The sequence below is a fragment of the Tachypleus tridentatus genome, chromosome 1 (genome assembly GCF_004210375.1).
Source record: "Tachypleus tridentatus isolate NWPU-2018 chromosome 1, ASM421037v1, whole genome shotgun sequence".
NCBI classification, from domain to species: domain Eukaryota; kingdom Metazoa; phylum Arthropoda; class Merostomata; order Xiphosura; family Limulidae; genus Tachypleus; species Tachypleus tridentatus.
This window is the reverse complement of record NC_134825.1, coordinates 89,273,836-89,298,670: the sequence shown is the minus strand read 5'-3', so window position 1 is coordinate 89,298,670 and position 24,835 is coordinate 89,273,836. Positions and strand designations below refer to the sequence as shown.

The 24,835-nt window shown below is 31.1% G+C and overlaps 1 protein-coding gene across 5 annotated transcripts in view; it reads left to right on the top strand.

The window, feature by feature from the left end:
- LOC143255234 (sprouty-related, EVH1 domain-containing protein 2-like) overlaps window positions 1-24,835 on the top strand; it is a 110,943-nt gene that overhangs the window by 61,168 nt on the left and 24,940 nt on the right. The window contains exons 1-2 of one of the 5 annotated variants that reach the window (XM_076510593.1): window positions 4,617-4,750; window positions 20,447-20,594. The exons of 2 other annotated variants lie outside the window; for them this stretch is intronic. Coding sequence is in view for 1 of the 3 variants with exons in the window: in XM_076510588.1 (XP_076366703.1) it covers window positions 4,728-4,750 (23 nt within the window). In the remaining 2 variants the exon portion in view is untranslated. Of the gene's footprint in view, window positions 1-4,589; window positions 4,751-17,205; window positions 18,008-20,446; window positions 20,595-24,835 lie in introns of those variants that run through there. 2 more of the 5 variants (XM_076510588.1, XM_076510612.1) reach the window with 2 other exon arrangements.

Genomic DNA, 24,835 nt, shown 5'->3' with positions numbered 1-24,835 from the left:
TCATAGTTACTATATGTATCATAAGTGAATGAATATGAATAATTAATTAGTTGATACTGATGACATGCAATCAATAATGTATGATCTGTTACGTCGTGTTTTACTGATAAACTTTCTTCTTATGTTGTATACACATGGAATAGCCCTAAACAAAGGCTAGAAATATTACTTTTTCGTAAAACTGTGTAGTAAATTTTATTTTCATTATTACAGTGAAGTATGTAAAAATCAAACCTAATTTTTTAAATTAATTATCTTCAAGTCACCGTGGTGAAACTCTCACATTCTACTGAGTTTTTATATAACTTCATAAAATCTCGTGTAGCCAAGTAGTACAACTCGGACCTGTTTTAGTGTTTTGATTTCAGTTAATCATCAAGCGAGATTATTTGTTTTTAGTAAAATTTGATAGAAAAAAGATTGAAATTAAGCAATAGTGATTATGATTATTAATGTAAAAATACAGAATATTAATTTCAAGTAAACTTCATACTAGAGTTTTTGCTTGATCGCTTCCGTGCAGGATTTAAGCCGTATAATTTAAATTATAATTTTTATCACATAATGTTATCCTTTAGATCGAGACTAGTTTTATCGTTGTAAATCACAACGAAAGAAGCAGCAGCGACTTATTGTTTTCATTACCACCTAAAAATTCATGAGCTTTATCAAGAATTGTGAATATTACAAAAAACATTGTTGTTCAACTGGAGGTATAATGAAAGTTGTGATGCATGTTAAACGGCATCTAAAAGCTAGAACTTGTGTATTAATATCCAAGTAACTAATTCGTGTGTCATTGTTTGAGTCGAAATATGAATCGTACTATCAAAGCGGAAAAGCATACATGAGAAGCTTACAAACAGAACTACGTGTTATATTAGGTGTCATGTTATTAGTACGAATGTAAATAAGTAATATTACATACATATGTACACATATTTATATCTATATAGTTATTGTCTTCATAATTAAAGTATGACTGTAACTAATGAACCATATTCTTATAAGTTCATGTATTAATTATGCGTATAAGCAAAATCAGAAGCCTGTGATATAATTGTGGTATTGTTTGTAGTTTCTGTGGAGGACATGTTAATTGGTTCTCAGTTAATTACCATAATTTTTGTAATCTATTCAGTTCTTCTGTTGACTATGTTATTGGTTTACTTGTTAGTTACAAATATTAGACGGATTTTCACACAGGCGTTAGGCATGCGAAATTATCAACATAATATAGTTACCGATTTAGGTTTAGCGATGACAATACACAGCCAACAAAGCGAACATTTACACCCGTAACAAGACTGTATCATTAGTAACATATTAGTCACGTGCAGACAGATGGTAGACGTTATGAGATCGTTTTCCTTATAATTTTGAATATTTCCAAACAGTAAATATAGTTACACAATCTGAAAGTTTCGAAGAAGTAATATCTTATAACGCCAATAGCGTGTTTTTGTAAAATATCCCACTGCTTACAGGAAAGCCAAGAACGTGAAATAAAATACATAAATATTTCATTTTGATGAATATCATTCCATTGGTTAAAACATAAGATACAAATACACATTTCTACTATTCAAAATTAAGTATCAGTCACAAAAAATTTCAGATAAAACAACATCCAAAGTGCATACCACACTATTACCCATAAAGTGAGTAAGAAGTCTACTTTATTAAAGCAACTTGATTCTTTTTCAAGTTATAAAGCTATAGTTTAATATATTATAACCACATTAATCCAGATAATAAGTAATATGAGAGTTTATTGTAGTACCGAACAAAATATATTTTTATATTATATCTTTTCAAAGGCATATTAGTACCTTTGTGGAATTTGTATCAACTGTTATAACGCAATGTAAATAATTTATTGTTATACATATGGTGCTGGTTGGTATTCTGGCTTAATGAAACATTAAGATATGTGTAATTAAATATAATTGCTTTTATATGTATAACTGTCTGCTATTTGAACAAAGGCAGTTATATATCGTTACATATGTGGCTTGATATACAACATTTACCTTGTCTGTATACATAGATTGAACAAATTAATAATACATGTTCGTTAGTATAGAACCATATTCAACTCCTTTCTAATGTCTGATTAGCTTAAACACACAGATTTATGTACACATATATGACAACCCTATCAGTTTTTGTTGTTTTAGAAACAAAACTTGCCAATCTCATTACAAGTAGTTTACTACGTATCTAAAGTATCTTTTGAAACATATTTGATCTTTTTATTTAAAAATTTTAATAATAAAGTTATGCACGTATTTTACTAACGACATAGCAGCTACTTTCAAACTGAAACTAGTAATGCCTGCTACAAAAAATTAAAATGTATTTCCTTCATAACAAAATCCATTTCAAAATTCACTTATTTTATTTCATTATTTTGTGCTGATTTTTAAGGGTATGATTTCTGATTATATTCATATAGTGTTAAGTGTCAATAAAAACTATCCACCATCTGCGTCAGCATAAGCAGCTCATCTTGTGTTTTGGCCTTGAGCTACCACCGCAGTGGCCGCCATCTTGTGGAGTTGCTCTTTACTGGTAAGTCTGTCGTATGACGACGGTTCACGATCATAAGCGTGGGCGGTTCCGTACTTATGACAAAAACAGACCACTCACTAATCAGAAGAGTATTCATGATTTTTGTATGTGGTCTTTTTACTTCAAAATTCTACCTCTAAAAAGAAATATCATTAATACATTTAAATGTTTGTTGAGTTGTGTTTTTTTCAAAAATTTGCGCAAAGCTATACAGGAACTATCCGCTCTAGCCGTCCTACTTCTTAATTAATAGTCAGCAGTTGGGCTACTCTGATCAAATAGAGAAATTTTATGGCCACTTTTATAACGCAATCAGAACTTCAAAATGCAGAGTTCGCTTCTGCGGCAACGGGACGTTAGATAGGTATCCCAAGGTTCACAGTCCGGCACGTTAACCACTGGGCCTTTTCCGCCCCCGCTATTAAATGGACTACTCACTAGATTCATTTCAAACCTGTACATACAAACCACAATTAACGCTGTATGTCTAATAAGTATCTGTCAACAATGATCTAGCAGCGGAAATTCTGCTCTTTTAACAGTTAAATATTCCAAAATAGATGGTAGACTGTAAAAGATATTTGGTTTGTTTTGAATTTCGCGCAAAGCTACTCGAGGGCTATCTGCGCTAGCCGTCCCTAATTTAGCAGTGTAACACTAGAAGGAAGGCAGCTAGTCATCACCACCCACCGCCAACTCTTGGGCTACTCTTTTACCAACGAATAGTGTAATTGACCGGTCACATTATAACGCCCCCACGGCTGAAAGGGCGAACATGTTTGGTGTAACAAGGATTCGAACCCGCGACCCTCAGATTACGCGTCGAGTACCTTATCCACCTGACCATGCCGATCCTATAGAAGAGGTAACAACTATAATAGATTCACGACTCACTTAAATTGCAACTTGGTCTGTTGTTGCAAGAGTTATTTGTAAATACCGTTATATAACGTTATTTAATATCTCAATTTTGTAAAGGTTAAAAGGTAAATCTCGGAGAAAACTTTTTATTCTACTTTTTCTCCTTTGTAATATTTTTTATTTTGTGGCATTATTTCTTGACTTTTATTCATGTGTCATCAAAGATGGAATATATGCAGCATATTAGAATTTACAAATATTTTTTCGATAACATACAGACATATATATGTGAAAAGCCATCCAATTTTGCGAACTCGCAATATCATATACTTATGCGGTTTGTTGGTAAATAATTTTAGGGGGTGGCGCTCAAATCACACGTATGTGTTTTTAGCATTACAGTAGTTTTTTTTTTTATTTAATAGAATATATTTATCTCTTATTTCTTTGTTTGCAGTTAAACATAATGCTGCACAATGAGCTGTCTGCCTACAACGGATATTGAAACCTGGTTTCTAGCTTTGAAAGTCAGCAGACATGCTGCTGTGCTACTGGAAGTAGTTCTCTCTTATTTTGCTGAAAAATTCGTGACATTCCTAACACGTAAAAAAAAAAATGTAATTTTCGACAAATCATAAAAATTAACATTTCAAGAGAGAAATAAAAAATATACTTGTTTATAAAAGCTTTAAATATACTCCAATAGCTCTAACAAGTAATCTTATTTCAACTTAAATTACGTAAATCTTCAGTATTAACTTAAAAAGTTTCCAATTTGTACATTGAATGAAATATTTCTTTTTTCTTCTCCTTTTTCGATAATTGTATTTATTTTTGGGCGTAAACGATTGATGACCTGATTATTCGAAATTAAATTTTAATTAAATAAGGAAATGCTTATATATATATATATAAATTAGAATCGATAAGTAAAATTTTTCCATACGTTAATAAATTTAATAATTACTGAATGAATATGAAGTGGTTTATTTTAAGGCTGAAAAAGGGAATAAATGAAGGTGAAAGAAAAGATTATTCAAAGTAATCATAATCTAAGCTTGTTTATAAATCAGCATAAACTTAGAAACATTCAAACCAGTCACGCCCGTTGGCACTACTTTCTGCGCTCGGAGGTATACGTTGACGAGCCTGCGTAGGTGAGTGAGCCCATTTCCTGTCTGATCAAAGTTTTTTGGTCCGCAAGGAGTTTTGTAGGCTTGGACAGGTTTGTATCGTTGTATGTACCGTAAAATTCACAGACATAGTTAAAATGGGAATAGAAGTGGAAGAAAATGACGGAAGGTAGTTTTGACGAGTAAGTAGTATGTTTGGTGTTCTAAATTTTCACCTTTTTGATAGTTTCTCCTAAACAGTAATGGAGGCTCGTACAACTGCTGTTCATAGTCATACTCGAAAATCTGCCATGCGAGACGCGGCTTGTTGTGTTCTGCGTCAACTGTGGGGTAAGGCTGCTGCCGGTCCCATCATGTATTGAATAGCTTAGTCTGGCTTAACTAATAACGTTGTTAGGAGATTACTTCCTTTCTCTTGGATATTGGTTGTTCGAATTTGATGGCGCTTTTAGCCGTCAAAGGTGGAACTAAATGATCATTTCAGGTAAATGAAAAGTGTATTTGATCTTCATTGATAGTTAACTCGGGCTGAAGCAAGCAGAGAAAGTATGTCAACACAACATACCTTGGTAGTGGTAGAAGATATAACGGATATTCATTAAGATAGCAGCATATTAAGCTCCAGTACTTGACTATTACCTTTTTAGCACTAGCATAGACAAAAAGAAAAGAAAAAGGGTTTAAAATTTAAGAAAAAATGTTTTCATACATGTGTGAAATAAAAATGTTTGAAGAGAGGAAAAAGTAATGTAAAAAAATCTACAAGAAAAATAAACACACATTTTAAAACCTAGTTATCTACAAGATAGAGCTTACACATGTAACTGAAACACAAGGAATATTAGATTTTTTTAAGTTGTATCAGCATCAATAGAAATGTGACGTTTTTCTTATACCATCATACAAGTTTTATGAACGTTTGTGTATGGATATATACATACACACATATATCTATTAAGTAAACTAAATCCTAGGTAATAGGTTTTTATCCACAGGCATAAATCATACAGTTTTCAGGTAGATATGAATTATGCATGTACTAGCAAACAATCCTATGAGCTTACATTTACCCATCCAAACATAAAATATTAATACCATGGAAGTTGTTTCATTGATATACTGCTTACAGTAGGTGGAGTAATGAATGTGTGTGTGTGTGTAGAAACTTATTGTTTTATTGTATTTTCACATTTATATTGTAATATCACCATAATATATTTTCAAACCAGTTTATCAATAAGTTAGGACTATGGGAGGACTGACATAGGATCATAAAAACCTGCTTATTTTATGTTTATATATTGCTGTTAAACAAGTGATAAATACACATGAGAGCAGCACTGCTGTTAAGCATGAACTTGAATACATGTATCAGATTTGAACAATATTATTAAGATGAAAGCTAATCTCGTTATGCTTTTATCTGGATTAAGTGTCTTGTATACACTTAGCCTATGGTTGAGAAAGTGAGTGGAAAGGTCAGGATTGAAAATTATTAAAGGAATCAATAATATTGAGGCATCAGTTTTTTTCATGTTGAATTCCGATGGCAATAGAACAAGAGTTAGTAAATATAATGCTTGGAATAGTCAGAAATGTCTTTGAAGCTGTTTTATTTCTTTAATAGGCTAGTAAATGTGTGGAATAAACTTATCTAGACTGGTAAAGGTTACAACATGCAGAGGTTTAAGAAATGTGTTGATAAATGTTGGAAGCATCAGAGCTACATTTAGTGATTAGTTGCCATTTTGTTGAGAAGCAGGGCCTCTTAATGTTCTGTAATATATATGGTTATGTATCAAATTAATAAATCTGTATTCTTAATCTTGTATGTTCTTAATTGCATGTTTTGGTAACAATTACTTGTAAGATTGTATATCTAGTTAAAAGATGTCTCGCGTATTTTGTGACTGTTACTGATAATAGTTCTGATTCTTATTCATACTACTATTAAAAAATAGTATGTCTTTTGATTTGCACAAATGTCTGGTTTATTTTAAATCCTTTTCTAGATTTGTTACAAACAAAAGTCAAGATTATGTTCAGTTTTAATGTTTCACTATAAAAGAAAAAAAAAACGAAGCATATATTTCACTTTGCGATGTGTGGTATGGTAAATATAAGGTTTTCATTGGCTGACAATTTATTTTGTTGCAAAATTGGACTTGTGTGTGGATTTGTGCATGCACACAGATGGTCTCATTGTTAAGTTCAAGTTCTGTTCTGAGTGATTATCCTTATGTATTTATTGTAGATATACTTTCAATGTATTTGAAAAACTCTTGACATATGTTTGGATTTGAATATTGCTGCTGTATAGACAGATGTGTGCATATTGCAGAGAATGGCACACTCTTATTCTGCTTTTTAAACTGATGCTTGATGTGGAATATGGCTGTTTTATCTTTCAGTTCTTCCATGCAGACTGTTTATGTGGACTAATTAAGTCAGTTAAGAAAGAACTATTTATATGAATTTGAACAAAAATTGCAAGTTTTCATTTTTGTCAAGATCAACCCTTAAATATGGACATGTCCATATTAACAACTGGACAGATATCTAATTTTTGTTGTATATTTCAGCATCAAAAATTGATAACCTTTGAAACTATTGAAGTGTTCTTTTATGATACATAATATATATTTTTGACAAAGCTTAGCCATTCCAGTAAAGACTTGTCTGACACCCAAGTACAGGTTATAGTTCAAATATGCAAAAATAAATGGTTAGTAATGTATGTGTTTGTCTTTTGATAGGTCATTGTACCTACAGAACTCTAAGAAACAAAGCAACAAAAAATTAATTATAAAAGCCATTTGGTAATATTATGATATTGACTTAAGACTGACTGTTGGTGATATTAGAAAGTTAATTATTACATTTGTGACTAATAATATTAACGTAATTGGACTGCATTTTTCTCTTTTATTAAAATAATGGAATATAATCTATACACAATGAGTACAATTTTTAAAAAAATGTTATGTTGGACATGTTTTAATACAAACTGTGACAAATGCTTGATACATGGAGAAACCTTAGATCATCCATTAGGTTAAATTCATTAAGCTCTTAAGTAGTGTAATTATGTGTTGTTGTTTCTTTACTTACAATATTTATGTAAGATAATGATGAAATGTATGAGAATTGCATTTCATAATACTTGTGAGAAATTTGGGGCTTCTTGGTTTTATAAATTGAGAATAGTACCCACTCTAGACCCTGAAGAGATAAAACCTTGTATATGTAATTCTTTCATTAAAAATACATATTTAAAGCTTATGAAAAATGCATATCCATCACACATGCATTGCTTTGTATAAATGCCTCTACTAACCTATTTTTAAAAAAAATACAATTGCATAAGATAAATAACAAAAACTTGTGAATTGTACATTATTTCATGAGATATACGCTTTTTAAACACATTCCATAAGCAGTTTAATAAATACCTGAGCTACCCAGAATGTTTCTTTCATATTTGTGCATTTATTGTTTGATTTTGTAATTCTAAGTGCAATTTTGATGGATTTTTATTTGTTAGACAATATTCCACAATTTTCTCACCATAATAAACAAAGGAATTCTTTTTTTGTAGTTTTCAAGATTCTCTGCTTATTAATTACATTAATTATACACTTTTCTTTATTAAATTTAACATTCAATTAAGAATGATGCATTTTGTTTTTGGAAAAACTGAAATTTTTGTTTTGACTGCTTTATACTAACATTGTTATATGTTGCAACAAGCTATTACACTTATCATCACATTAGTACAAGTGGGATTCATTACTGTGTACTATGTGGAATCTGTGTATAGCTTATTACATGAACATTTATGTGTGTGAAAGTTCTAGCTAGTACTATATGATTATACACATCTAAGCTTTCTTCCCATACACATCTGTAATAATTTTGAAGTGTTTACTAGGATTCAGAAGTTGAAAGTAATGATAACCAAATGTTTGGCTCATGTAGATGTTTAGGATTATTACTGTTTCATATTGCTATTAAAAAGAATGTTTTCTGGCAGAGTACAGTAAAAACAATGTCTACGTAATGATAGGCATTTTGAGAAAAAAAATAGAATGTATATATGCATATCCACATGCTTGTGTAAGCTATTAGCACAAATGTTGTTACTCAAGTAGTGTGTTACAAAACTATTGAAAATGAAAAAGTTGGAAGAATTTATAATGTTAAAGAAATTTTTGTGAATAAATTAATAATCTTCAATTTATTAGAATACATGTAGAGACCACTTATGTCATCCTTGTAAGGATTACCATTTTTTCTTTTCACACCTTAATTTTTTTATATATTAAATTTAACATTCAGTTAAAAGTGATAAATTTTGTTTTTTGGAGAATAATACTCTAATTATGTCAGAATATCAGGGCTGTACTTTCCTTCACATTAACTAATTACCTATCTGATGGCAAATGAAAAATGTAAAGATTATTCAAAACATTGTGTAATATGACCTAGTATGGTCATTAACAAATGCCTTGTAACAGGAAATAAAAATATAGATAAATTAGCATCACTGTTAAATTCTTATTTTTGAAATAAAACCAATGTACATAACCAGTGGACATTGTTTAAGAAACTGTAACTCATGTTTTTAGTTTAATAAATTAAAGTTAATACTATTTACTCTAGTTTAATATTTATTAGGAACAGAATAAAATGTTAATCTGGCTAGTTTTAAGAGAAACCTGTAAACACAATATAAGATTAAAAGTTACTACATGTTTTCTGTAGAGGCTGTCATCTTTTAGTACCATTCTACTAGGTACTACAATTTCAGTAAATATAGCTTATATGAGCTCCCATAAAATTTTAGTTGTCTGTTGCTAGAAAAGTGTAAACAGTGAACTTTGTGTATCATATGCTATAGACTAGTGTTTAAATTCTTTTAATTTTGGAGCTATGATTGGTGGAGGGGTAGATAAGTGAAATTTGAAGATTCTTCCATTTCACTTTCAAATTATAGCTATAACGTGTTTATAGAATATCGAGGTTCTAATTTCCTTCACTTTAACTGATTAGCTGTCTTGTGGCAAATGAAAACTGCACATATTCAAAACGTGATCTTTATCATTTTTTTTGTGAGTTCTTTAAGTGCCACTATCGTTTTTCTGCCTATATTAATAAGTGGTTTACAACACACGTTATGCTTTATTATTATTATTTTCATTTGCAGAGTTACTTCTTGTTATTACTATAATTATGTTAATAAAGATATTCACATCTGCCATAAACAGTAGTACAGAGAAAACTTTAAGCTTGTTTTTTTACCTTTCATTTTTGTGACTATACAGTTCACTTTCATTAGGGTTGATGTACTATATGAACAATTCTTCTAATTAACGTAGTGTAGCCTAACCCAGTGATACGTGGTATTTTCTTATTTTGTGTCATATCAAGTGTGTAGGGCAGGTATTGCGTATAAACGAGTAAACCTTAACCGTAATAACGATAATTTTTGAAGAAATCAACATTTGTGTTGAATGTACAGATTGTATTGTTAACGTGGTGTGTTACAATTGCACGGTTGTTCGTTTTCTTTACTCACGTTTCAGTTTTCTGACTTTATAAGAATTCCGTTCTTTGAAACTAGGCACGTGTTCAATCTTGAAAAGCGGGAATTAGCCGTGCTTGAACTTGTCGACAGAACATAGCCCTCAATAAAGCTGTAATACCAAAATGTTATGTATCGTAAATGTTTTCCAAGGTTACGCATTTAATTTTGCTTACGTGTATTGTAATTTGAATCAATACTGTATGCATGAAAAATATTAAATATAACCAAGTGTCATTCATATAGATTATCACTGCAACGAACAGTACAGCAGTGAGATCGTTCTCGAAAACGTCTTATAAAGTAACTTACAAGATAATGATAAAATCCGTAATAATTTATTAAGAACAAATCACACTTGTAAAGTAATTTTCATAAAATGTTTCCAGTTGATATCTTTTCAACTTCTTGTAATTCCTATTTCTGAACATTGACATAATGCATGTGATTCGGTTTTTTGTAGGTTTTTTTTCATATTAAGCATCTCCTTTTTATACGTATACCGTAGTGATCTATTTGGCCTATCAGTATGGCCTAAATCATAACATTATTGCACCAAAATGTTCTAGTTTAGAAGCGTGTGTTGTTATCATGATAAATATTTTTTAAACAGTATTAATCGAGAAAGTACATTCCCCTAAGAAGCCAAGGTGTATTGGCCTAACCCATCAATTATTTCTGCTGTAAAAAATTGCAAACTTGCCTTTCAAGATTTTTTTTTTTAAATTGAGTGTAGATATAATATTGTTAAAATAATCCCAAACTTGGTCCTAATTATAAAGTTAGTAGCAAGTGTAGTTTATATCCTGTCTATCAGTTTCTAATGAAGCAGTTATATTTATAACTGCCAGAAGGATGAAAGACATTTTTAAAAGTAACATCACAGTTCAAAAACCTATAACCCGCTATCTTTGTTAAAGTACGTCCACCTTCTTGAAAGTTGAAGGGTTAATGAATTTTTTTAACTGTGATTTATCTGGTAGTTTTTAATCATATATACGTGTGTTTGTGTATTTTTTAACTGTCGAGAACTGAGCTCTTACATACTATTGTGTGCTAAATTATTGTTTGTTCTTCTCATTTAGGAATATGTAAAAATATATTAGAAGCTATAAACCATTTAATTGAAACAACGTTTAAAATTATTTAAGAGTTCTTGAAAAATCTTTCTTTTTCGACAATGGAAATGAAAAGCCCCGCAAGTAATTTTTTGTGCCTTGTTATGAAAAATTAGGAAAATTGTGTTTGTGTGTGTGTGTATATAAAAACAAACTTAATATGCAACTATAAAGTAACCAAAGCTATTTTGATGTGCATTCTATTGCGTTAACAGTACTAACGTTATATTAGTGTATTCCCTTTTTTTTAAATGCAAGTCGCCACGTTAAAGCTTCTGTATCACGTATAAATATGCTTTATGACAATCTAGTAATGTATAAAATCTATAGACTGAAACTCGTAGCAAGAATTAACTGAACTGAAATGGTAGGCCATAGTAAACCATTATTTTTGTTTGTTTGATACATTATAAAGCAACTAGCCGATTTTTCGTGGCGCCAGTGCATTAAATCCATGTGTGGCGTATTAATAACGTCATATTTAGACCCTGTGAAGGAGGAAAAATAAAGTTCTCTATGACGGGAAACAGAGGCGAAACGACAAAATTGTTGCAAATCTATAAGCATACAGGATAAAAATTTCGCGAAACTGGGGGTTGCATATCGTGTAATAAAAATGTTTTTTTCAATATCATATAAGCAAGAGTTCCATTATAGCACGATATATATCCACAAAACAGGGTACAGTGAAGTTTTACGGTTCTATAAACCTCTTGGCGAATACTTATATTTTAATTGAAGAAACCACCCAGAAAAATGCAGACGATATATTGGAAACTATCGTAGCTTGTGCAATACAAAATGGACCTGAACTCAACAATATGATGATTTACTGACATTCTTTACATTACTTTGGGTGTTGTTACCATACGTGAATGACCTTGTCAACAACGGACCTGTTGAAGTAAGTGCAGACAGTTATCAGAGAGTGCGGTAGTACCAGCGCCCTTTATGTGTGGATGCCAAATTAAATCAGTAAACGTCGTGTGGATTTTCTCATCTCCAAGTCATCAGAAACTACATGTGAAGAGCTACCTGGCATATTCCTTTTATCCCCAGTGTATTTACTTTTCGGCTATCCAAAGCGTCCCAAAATTGAAAAGAGGCGAACAGCCAAAACGGAGATTATTATTTTCGTGCGTCATTTCTTTCTTCCACAGGCCCACCGCCTATCTGGTTCCAACAGTAACTATTAATTTTATCATATATAGTAGATCGAAACAGTCTTTATGATCTTTGACTATTTCGTTATCATTCTATGCAAAAAAAATTCAAAAAGGAAATATTTTAATTCTAGATTTTACATGGAGGATATAATATTTAGCAAAATTACAATATATACAGTTTAGTTTTCAATATTCGATATCATTCTCAAGATTTTTCCTTAAGAATTTGACTTTGGTAAAACTGCTACGTTAGTGATGCTCTAGTTTCAGTTGACATTTCTGTGAAGAGAAAGAAACTTCCGTTTAATAGAAATGTGGAAACCTGAGAAAATTTTTATTTTCGCTCAGCATTTATTCCAACTTGCTAATAGCTATACCGTTTTAAGGACTCTTTACGTAAGTGTACCGTTTCTAGGACCTTTTGCTGCGTGTTCAAAGATATTCATTTCTCGAGACTGTAGACATAAAAGCAGAAATTACTACATTTGTCACGGTACAAGACTGTACGACAAATAAAATTATTCCAAATTCCCATCCATCATTCGTAATTGTTTTAAACGAATATGGAATATTTATTGGAAAATTTGTTTCTTTGTAACAAAAAGAACACGAAATAATTTTTTAATCATTATTTATAAAAACTTAGTGCTAACAAACACAGCTTGTCTTTCTAGTACTTTTAGGTTTCAATAGCATGTTTATTGTGTATTCAAATAGCTGTTCTTAATACTTAGCTCTAACGTAAGTTTGAAAGAGCAAAGCAATTCCTTTAATAAATTTAAGATCACAAAACACTAATTATCTTGTTGATTTACGGAATTTCTCGCTGCAACAAGGGTTAACAAAAATCACCGAATCATTTATGTGAGTTAACGATTACGGTTTCTCTATTTCGTTGACTGTAATTTACTAGTTGGTGATAGGTAAATATAAAAAGAATAGAAGTTTGGTTCGCTTGATAAATAATCGATTGAGTGGTATTGTTTAAAACTATATCTCACAAATTTTAGAACGTGGTTTAAATAAGTATTTGTAAAGTATGCATAGTTCAAATATGTGTAGTTTTATCGTGTTTTTGTTTGTTTGCTTGCTTGCTTCTTTGTTTTGTAAGCTATTTGTGAGTGTTGAAACAATTACCTGTCACCCCTTCGAACATACGACTAGCCACCCGGTTCGATATTGATGTGTATGTAACGTTCAAGAGCCATAATTTGGGCTGTTTCAAATTCTCTAAAGTATGTTATAAATGTTTAATTTGATTTGACTGTCGTGTAATAATTTTTATTAAAGAAAATTCAATCCAATTTATGACAGTAGTTCTGATTTGAAAATTTTCAAGATTGGAACTGGAAAATAATCAGATATGATTGAACGTAATCTTTAAGCGAAGACAGGCGGCGCTGTTTTAATAAGCTTATTATGTAGTAACCACTTCTATTGTTTTCTGATGTAAAAAAAATAATGTTGCTGTGAAACAAATTTTTTAGAAAGAAACCAACAGAAATGATACCTCAAAACTATCGATGGTGTAAGGTATTCCTCTTTATTCTCACGTTATGTAGGTAAAAGTTGTGGTGTTAATGATATAACATTTCAACAATTATTAGATCGCTAAATTATATAAAAAATCCTTTTTATAGAAAAAAAAAACGTTTGCATTTTTTCTAATGCACAAATTACCTTTCCGCAGTGAAGCTATGCCTTTTTTTCATGCAAATACCCAACCTAACCAGAATCAAAATATTCAGCTTTATTCCTTTTTCTGATCCTGATCCTATTGAAAATAAAGTTGTCATAATTTTTTGTAGAAACCTTATTGAATCATGCTTCTTGTCTATCATTTTTGTTATCTTTGATTCAAGGTTATATATTATTATTTGTGTAACTTTCGTCTTCATAAGTGTACGAAGTTGGTGTTGGAATCAAGAACTAGGGAGAGGAGCAAGTTGGAATTGTTAGCTTGTCATAAGTGCACCAGACAAAGATGGGCATAGAACAGATAGTTTGGGACGAAATTGTGCACGTATAGAGGCCAGTTCACTATTTTGATGCAATGAATATCAGTCTGTAATGGAAATCGAATTAATGTGAGAATAAGTAGTTTAATTATTAACGTACCTTCTATTTTCTTATTTTCATTATATTTTCAGATCCCTTTTATCAGTAGCTATAATTTTAATTTTATATTTATAGTGAATAATTATTTTAAACTAGAAATTGGAGTTGATGAAAATTTTAAGAGGGTCCAACTGGCGCGTATTTCCATTTCCTACGTAATAATATAATATTTAAGAAAATGAGATGGGGTTTTGTTGTTGCAAGTGCCTGACGTCATGGAAATAACTCTACCTACTTTGCACATTGCCGTTTGTGTTTTGTCTGAATATGTAACCATAGTCTTTAAACATAAGGTAAGTGAACAAATTGTATACGTATAAACAACGTGGCGAGCGGTTTGAAGTTGTCATTTACGTGAATGAATCAGTGAACGGGCTTGTAACATGTTAGCGCTTGAGGTTACAGACCTTCATCGAGTAGCTGACGATGCGTGTTATTGAATGGTTATCTCCTATCATTGGGTACTCCAGTCCATGGTCCTGTAATATATACGGGGCAACCCCCACCCCTGGTGTATATCTTTCCATTAATACAGATATCGAAATAGTAATTATACACGAACCATATTGTACTCGATGCAACAACCTCGTTTTTGTATCTGTTGGTAACAAGATTAGTAATAGTAAAGATATGTTATCATATGACTGTCTATCAGTTTTAACATGATGGTTTGAAATCTTTATTTTTATGACGAAAAACCCACTTGAAATAAAAATGTATCTCAGAATGGCTGGTGTGGGTATTAACACTTTTATTGATAAGGAGAGAACAACGTTTCGACCTTCCTAGGTCATCTTCAAATTAAGAGAGAATTTGAATGTGACCTTTGACGAACACATGTCTTAGGGACGAGAGTATAAACTGGTACGGGATTGTAGTGGGCGTTGCAGGTGGATGTTGTTTTAACTGCTGTATAAGTAGGACTTCGTTGATTTTGCGTTTATTTATTTTTGTTTCCCTACTTTTAAATCTGTTTCTCTGTTTTATTTTAATGTGTGCTTGCATTTAAGAACTAATACAGAAACTTTATTTTCGATATCGAGAAAGCTAAGAGATAAAAAATTAGAATTTTTAGGTTTTTAAAATTCATTATGAATGATTTGCACTTAATTTATACATCTGTATGATAAAAACATCCTTGTTTCCCGATAGTACAATTTCTGTAACAGTTTGGATTAGAATGTATTGCAGTTTATAACTTGCTCCTAACTGTTTAGTGTATTTTTCATAAATAAACATTTTTTTTGTTGTGCAGCTTGTGTTTTATATGAATTAATAACTTTGTATTCACTTGTAGGTAATAAAATATCCATGGCCATCAATGAGGCTATTGTGGATATTACGTTTATACCTTTTTAGATAGTTTAATAAAATCTTGACATATGTTGTATGCAGTTTGCTGAATTTAAAAAAAAAAAGGTGATTAAAAATTACTATTCAATTTTAGTCAAATACTGTAACATACTTGTATTAAACTTCCTGTCCCCAGTAGAAGCTCAGTTCTCATGCGGTCAAGGTCTTGCAAAATTTTGTATCGGGTACAACGCACGTTTGTCACATTGGTCGCATAGCAACAGAGCCGCAAAAACAGGAGCATACAAGTAAAGCATGATTTTATACGTAGGGGTAAAGTTCCTCATATGGACGTGCAGCGGGATTCACGTGGACTGTAGAAGCTGTTTATTCACTGATTGCCTCTGGTTTAAAGATTGTGTGATGGGTATATCACAGGTTGTATGTTTTCATACCTGGCTTACCGCGTTCTTCTGTTTTATTTAGAACTGTTCGGGTGCAAAGTAATGTAAACGTGCTTCACCTGAGCTTAGTCATTTTTATGCATTGCGCAGAACCATGTTGTATAACTAAAGCAGTAATGTATTTCTTGAACAACACATTATCTTGTTATACAGAGCGAATAAATAAATAATTTAAATTAGATATTTTACTTCTACAGATCTAACGATTAAAATTTCACAGAAGAAATAAATTTGGAAAACGTTGATTGCCAATATTTAATTACTAATATACTTTTGTGATTGTTTTCTTACTTTTTTATTCACAAAATTACTTAACTCAGTAATTATCTATATTCAGTGTTTGGTACACAAAGTGACCATCCTACTTTTTCCTATTGCACTACTACTACGTAGTGACACATTGCTTTCATTTTATTATTACTAGATAAATCTTGTTTTGAAATTTATTAATTTAAAAGTCATTTAGAAACGAAGTGAAAATCTTGTGGAATTAAAAAGGATAAACATTGCTATTTAACATTTGACCCATGACTTGATAAATTACCTTTATGTGGCTGAAGAGTAACCAACATCATTTCACGAGCATTTTGGTTTTTATTTGTTCATTAATTACGTCTTTGCGTAAAAGCGAGAAAGGAAGAAATGTATTATTTTAAAGTCTTCTGTAATAAAAATATTACTGTCAGTTATTAACCTTGAACTCGTAACTTAATTTATGAAAGCCCTAAAACCGTGTATCATAATCCCGGTTTCAAACGTTTTGTTTGCTATGTTAAATAAGAAAGTGATATTCGTATTTTTGCACGTGTGAACCACGTTTTCTAGTCACAAGAGCTGTCCCATTGAAGTAGGGAAGGAGTGAAAAGTATTTTGGGGAGCATATAGTGTTTAATAAGAGTGACGAGGCAAGGAGCAGAGGACGGGAAATAAGTCGTCAGTAAACGACGTGGTTCGGGAGGATTAAATGCTCACCCGGAAGCTGTTCTGGAACTGATTAATTGCTAAAGCAACTTCCTCTTAGAGTGTACAGTCGAGTTTTTATGAGATATCCTGGATGTTAGGTTGTCCAACGAAACGAGCTCAATTTCCCGCCGTGAACGGCGCGCAGCGAGCGGGCTGTTACTTGAGGCGACCGCCTGGCTCTGTTGTAGCCATGTGGCTCGCAGCTGGAAAATCTAGCTGGTACCAAAAATGTAATCTTTTTCAGACCTTCTGACATACTAAAACAGTTTTTATTTCGCATTTTAAACTTTAGGACATAGTGTGTGTGCGTGCGCGCAACAGCCTTCTACGAAAAAAATTGTCATTTATAAGCTGAAATATTAATTAGTGAAAGAATGATTAAATGTAGCGTGGTTATACAACATGAATCAACGTTGCAAATTATATTGATTTTTCGTAAATTGTACTGCATAATTTCACATGTAGGTGTGCATTTTTAAAATTTATTCTTTGTTGAATTGTGCTTGTTGTCAAAAACCTATATATATTGCTGTGTATACACATTTCAGTATGAGATACAGATGATATGGAGGGGATAATGTATCTCACTCGTGTTAAGGAAAAAAAACAAATGTTGTTTTTGTAAGTGCCACTAGATGGCAGTAAAACTTTAGACTTTATTGTATGTGCTTACAACATGGTGTGCACTTTGAACGTTCTTTGTAGGACTTTGGTATGTTGGTCTTCCAGTTAAGTAAGTTATTTTGTTGTTTGATTTAATATACTTAATATTAAATATTTAATAAATATTAAATACTTAATATTTGATTTAATATAATTTTCTCTCCGCTTATAATGCGACAAATTTTAAATGGTCATTTTTCAGTATTTCACTCAAAGGTTTGTTTATACGTTTAATAAAACTGTCATAGTCGACTATCTTTACTTAAACTCCGGCTATTACCAGTATCAAATTGTATTTTACATGGATTACTCACATTTGAGCCGTTGCCCTGTATAGATATAGAAGTATGATGGAAACAGAATGGGGTCCTGGTTTACCAAATCTATTTTATGCTCATTGTAAGCCATGCCTAGTTCTGTAATAATCAATTCTGCTTATTCAGATATTTAAAAAAAACATTTTTTGGATGTTAATGTGGTTTCACAGTGTACCGAGTTTTTTTTTACATAGATACATTTTCTAATGTAAATCTACTTGTATAGTGTTAATATAGATTGTTGTGTATAAGCACACCACTAAGGTAGATCTATTTTATCTTGTATTAAGTTTGCTTCAAATAGACATTGGGTGTTTCATTTTATATACCTATATGTTTTTGCTTCATATGAATGTTTTGTGTTTTTTTCCTTTTTAATGTCCATATAAACTAGTTTTATGTTATGTACTTTTACAAGTTATATAATTTGGGAAATTTTATGGGAATAATCGTTAAAAATCAAGACCAAAAAAAAGGGGAGGTTTGCAAACTTAATGTTTGGGCTGAAAATTAATAAAACAGCTTTAGTAGTATGTGCAGCAATACTGTAGTTGGTCTGGTCCCATTGTTTACATACAGATATAGAGTATGGTTGACTTTATGTTAATCCTTAAATTCATATGTTTCATTTTAATGTCACGTAAGTAACTGACAGTTACTTTTGGATCAAAGTAAATAAAATGTATATACTTGTACTGCTTTATCTGTACATTTCATTCTGTAGAAAACTGATGTAGGAAATATGGTAGAATATTTTCCTGTTAAGGCCATATATTGAATTTGAAAGATACTGTGTGTGTGTGTGAATTTCTGTGCAGTTAAGAGGTACATTTACAGTGTCCCACATTTTGAAACACTTAATTTTTTGCTCATCCAAAGCTAGCCACTTCAATTTTTCTAAAGTATGTTAGTATCAATAGTATAGACAAACCTAAAATGTTATTGATAACAACATTATATTATTGAGTAAAATGAAAATGTTTTTACTATTACACACATTAAAAATTGAGTTTTAAATGAATATTGGATGGTAATGTGATTTTGTGTGGGACAAGATTGCTTCACACCCACTTGTTTGTGTGCAAAGGGATTAAACCATTTATTTTTTAACTTGTGCCATGACTCCTCCAAACTTTCTGCAAATACTAAAATTTAAAACAAACTAATTTCAAATTGAATTCTATGTTGGAGAAAATAACTGTTAACAATATCATCATTAATCAAAATATTAGTCTAAAATCAATGTTATACTCATGAAAAGCTGGGTTTGTTGTAGCTTATATACAGTTTAATTAAAATACTGGAAAGTTCCATTAATTTTTTCATTTAATGTTTTTTATTGGATGTATAAGTAAAATCACATGAGAAAGGTTGTTTTATTTTAGTCTGAAGGTTAGAATTAATGGAGCCTCTTTGGTGCTGATTGTAAAACAGATTTTACATGATGGCACCCATTCACAGCTTCCCTAATTTAGTATTTAAAAATAAGAGTAAAGACAGCTAATCAACAATAACCATTGCTAACTCTTGGGCTACTGTTTTACCAATGAATAATGGGAGTGAGTGTCATAATGTATCCATGGCTGAAAGGGGAAGAATGTTTGATGACAAAGACTCAAATCCACAACATGTATGTTGAGTTGAATGCCCTAACCACAGGGCTCTGATGTGCATTGCCTTCCAGTAAAATAAAATCACTTTCATTTTGTTGTGTACAAAGAATACAGTTCTATAACTTAATCTATGATATACATATTATGTGACTTTTCAGTACTGTAATGAATACACTAATGTATATTTATTTGTAAATGCATGTAACTTATATTGTTAAATATGTATTGCAAAAGTCTTTCCTGTTGTGTAAATTTGTTGGTGATTTTTGAGTGTAATAATCAACAGTGTACTCCATGTATGTGAAATACTAGTATTGTTATCTCTGAGAGAATTTCTAGAAATTTAAGCTATCTTATAAAAGGTAACCAGTTCAACACAGAGAGACAGTTTTATATTGTTAGTTTGCTACAGTTAGTATACTTTATACCTCATAAGTTATAACTGTTGTAAATATTTATTAATCAGAAAGCTACAGATGACCAGGAACGTTTATAGATTTTGACACTACAAACCATTGAACTTCAGCAAATTAAACTTGAATGTCAGTATTTCTGTGAGGACATTATATATATTTCTAGATGAAAAGTTAGCTTGTAAACTGCATGATGCCAGCCAAGAATAGAGCATGTTAGCTTCCTGTCCAAGTGAATTGTACCTGTGTATCAATATGGAATTAATATCATGAAATATTCAGTTCTAGACTGGATAGAAGACTCAGTGTTGTTTGTAAGTTTATAAAATGTTTGTATATAAATTATTTGTAGTAACTGTTATTATAAATTGTATTATTCTTTGTGTATTAAAATATATTTGCATTAAGAAAGAAAACTGTATAAATCTTGTTAGCATATATCATAAATTTGATACATATTAACATTCAATTCTATATTCAAATTTCAGGTTGTTTGAAATCCTTAATACATTAAAATATGTAACATAATAAATTGAAGAATCATCAGAGATAAATTATAATGCATAACAGTACACAAGACCTTTTTATATCTATCAAGTTTTTGCAATGGATGTGTAGATATCCTTACACTAGAGTGTGTATGGGGAGGTACTTTACACACCCTCTCACCCCAGAATTTCAGCCTTAACACAAACTCAAGTATTCGTAGAGACCATAGTTGTAATGCACACATCTATTTTTAACTCTTGCTAACACATAAGCCTCCACACACTTTTCAAACCTTGTGTAAACCCTTGATTTGTTTGTGAACCTGACGATGACCAAAGAAGGTCTAAACGTTGTTCACTCCTTTACGTAAAAAATTTTCTCAACCCAAACGAGCCATTTTTACATATATATGTTGTTGTTATTCGTATGAAAAAAAAAATATCAATATGCTTCTGGCATTATATTTAACATACAAAATCAACTCATTACAAATATAGTTTGTTTTTGCTATATTTTCTTTTTGAAATAAAATCACAGTATTTTACAACTTCCAAACAAAATTAACAGTGTGCAGGACCAAATACTCTGTTCTTTTCCTCCTGAAACATTAATATAACTGACTTAAGTTGCTGAGTTGCTTAGTAGTTAGCACTTGTACTAGCAATAGTGCACATGTAGTTTGGGTAGATGCCTCAGAAGCCTGACTGACCCAACTGGTACAGCATCTGTGTGTGAAGTATATGAAATTAATACATTTTGTGTTCAGAGGTTTGTCTGATGATATTCAGTTCTAACTCATATAAACACTTGTATGTAGAATTAACACTTTTGAGTCCCATGGGACTGTCTGATCTATGTTCCAACTCATTGAAAGACCTGTAACCAATGTAAATGTTGAAATCTTTGAGGTTTTCTACAAGTCAACAACTATAGATGTTCCATGCTCTTTGGGAAGTACAATGTTTTAAGAACAACTGAAAAGACAAATATTTGTCAGCTACTTGAAAGTAAAGGTTTCTCTCTTCAACTGTATTGATATTCTTAATTGGTTAGTGTTTAATAGAATGTCACATTTGGCATACTTTTGTTGGGCTCTGCATGCCAACTACTAGCAAATTGTAAAAACATTATCTGTATATTTCTCAATTTTCTCTTTAGAACTGGACTTCCCTGATCAGTTCTTGATGGTTTTTATTTTGTATGTTGTATACTATGTCAGAATTGCTGTACGAGTTGTACAAAACATAAGTGTAAATATGAATGAACATTAATTATACCTTTTAGTAGAGGCTTAATTATTATATCCGTATAAGTACTTAATATGCAGTATTTTTATCACATGTTTTGTTGTGTAAGTGATGACCCATTTTAAAGTATTTCTAATTAAGTTGCCCAGTCAGAGCAGGTTTAAAGTGCATATTCCAAGCTCTTAGCCATAGTATGAGGATACTCACTCCACTTCTGTTGTTTCGATGTAATGTTATAATCATGTTTGTGAGCAACTCTAGGAAGCATTTCACTTAATATAGAGAAATATATATTAGAGTAGGCTACAGTTTCTTTTTTTTTTAAGAAAACCTATGGTAGTTTTAAAAGAGCTTCTACTGATACAGATGGATACAAAATATTAATACTGTTATAAGCAGGAAAATTAGTTATTTACAAATGAAAATCATTGAACTTCATAGATACCACTGTAATAGTTAAGTGCTAATTACGTTACTTAGAAAGGTGTGTGTTTTTCTTATAGCAAAGCTACATTGGGCTATCTGTTGAGTCCACTGAGACTTGGAAAAGGTAAAGTTTATCATTCTGAAATGAACATTAATTGTGTGTGTGTACACACACACACACACACACACACACACACACACACACACACACACACACAGAGTATTTTGTTGTGTGCTGCATAGAGGACTTGTGTTTAACTAATTCTTTGAATAAAACTTTTTGAGGATTTTTGTTCTGAAGTAAGATATTTATTGTCCATATTTACATCAGTGATTTAATATAAGAGTGTTGTCCCACAAAAAGTCAAAAATTGAGTTGTCAAGCATTCAGGAATTTTTAGAACTTGTCAGTGAAGGTAAATAAAATTGTAATAATATGTGAATCACACTATACCTGCCATATCCAGTAACCAACAAGGTCTTTTGTCTAATATTAGAGCTCATCAGGTCTTATTTTGAAGTTGTTTATCTTTGTTCACTGTGTTCATGTTTTATGCTCAAGCAGTGAAATTTGAACCCCAAGATGAAAAAAAGTGTGAAGGCATTTTGTAAAGGAGTCTGTATATTATATTGGCCTTGTTTATGATTCACAAAATTTCATGTAATTTTTCTTTATTACTTTACAACTAGTTGTAAATAGAAAAATAATACACAGGGCAAGCCTTAAAACCGTGTCTTAACTAGGAATGTTTGAGAAGGTACTTTTATGCCTTGGAAGATTCCAAATCTAAATAACTGCCATGATTGAATTGGAACGTGCGAGAGAGAGAAGATGGTTGAGTTGTTGGAGGAAAGAAAGTGTGTTCGCTAACCTGATATCAGTGAGGATGACAACTTAAAGCTGTCACTCTTGCCACCGTTATTTCCAGTGTTCAATACTTGTTACTCAGAGGATCCTACAAGCTGGCGTGATTCTGTGGTAAACTACTTGTAAGGGCTACTTACATGAGACCACTAAAAAAAAAAAAATAAATAAATAAAGGGTAGAGCTAACAAGTAACTAAATTAATAAAGCAAATTCAGAAATAAACAAGACAAATAGTATCATAGATACATAATTAAATTAAAACATATAATAAACAGATTAGAACAGATTGATACACGAGTTGGACATCCTTGCCACTAACTGTTTCTGGTTGTTATTCCAATATCCTGCAAGTTTTAACCATTTTAGAAAAATTGTTTTTCCTTGATTCACTTATTAATCTAACAGTGTGAAATAACTTTTGTAAATGTAAGAAAATAACTATTATTTAAAAAATATATTAGCATTTGAAAATATTTTACTTGTTTACTGTGAGAAATATTTGAGGTGTGGCTTTTGTGAGAGTAAAAAGAACTTTTAGAGATGATAGAAAGTTTACGTATCCGAATTCTTAAAGTAGAGATTCATGAAGATACTAGTATCATAAACCTGAAGAATCACATGTTAAGATTGTAGCTCATTAAACAAGGCGTTTGCCGATAAACCATGTGGAATAAGAGAGTGCATCACAGAGTTCTATTTTCAAGGACACGTGAAGTTCAGCGTTAGCAGTAGAATCATATAACTTTTTTGTTTTTAAAGACTAGTGATGCTTGGAAAGTAACCATGATTTTTTTTATTTTCACACACTCATGTTTCAAGGTCAACAAAACACGTGTTTTCAAGGTTGAGAAGTGGCATAGTTTGGTAAAATGGGAGGCAACTATTAAACATTTTGTCAACATTTGTTTTAATGTAGATAGTGAAAAGTAACCCATCGTAATTAAAACTTGTTTATTTTGTGAAGTAGTATTTAATATCATTCATGTATTGTTTAATTACTAAAGGCTCTATGCAGCTAAGGACACTATGATTTGCAAAATATATATACAGATGATTTTATTTAATGTGAATAAATTAGTGCAAATACAAATACCTTTTACTATTACGTTTAATTTGGAATGATAATTTATGTTAGTCATAATTTCTTTTTAGGTGTATTGTGCTGATATATTAAGTTATAAAACACTAATTTTGTCATTTTTTTTGGTATGATAAAAAGTAAAATATTTATTAGTTACAAATTGCCAGCTTCCATAATACAGGGCTAGTTGTGCTTATGATTTCAACCAATACAGTTTCAGTGTTCTAATCTCACATTAGCCTTACATACAGGAGAAAATCACTGAGAGAGCATGAAATAAACTACTTGTTTTTGTTCTATTATTTCTTTGATATTACAAGTTTTAAAAATACAGTTAGTGAATTATTGCATAGTGTATTACTTGAGCTGAAATCAATGTTTTCATTATTCTTTTTGGACAAAATGAATAATTATTTATAAACAACTTAATGTTTTGCTGTTTAA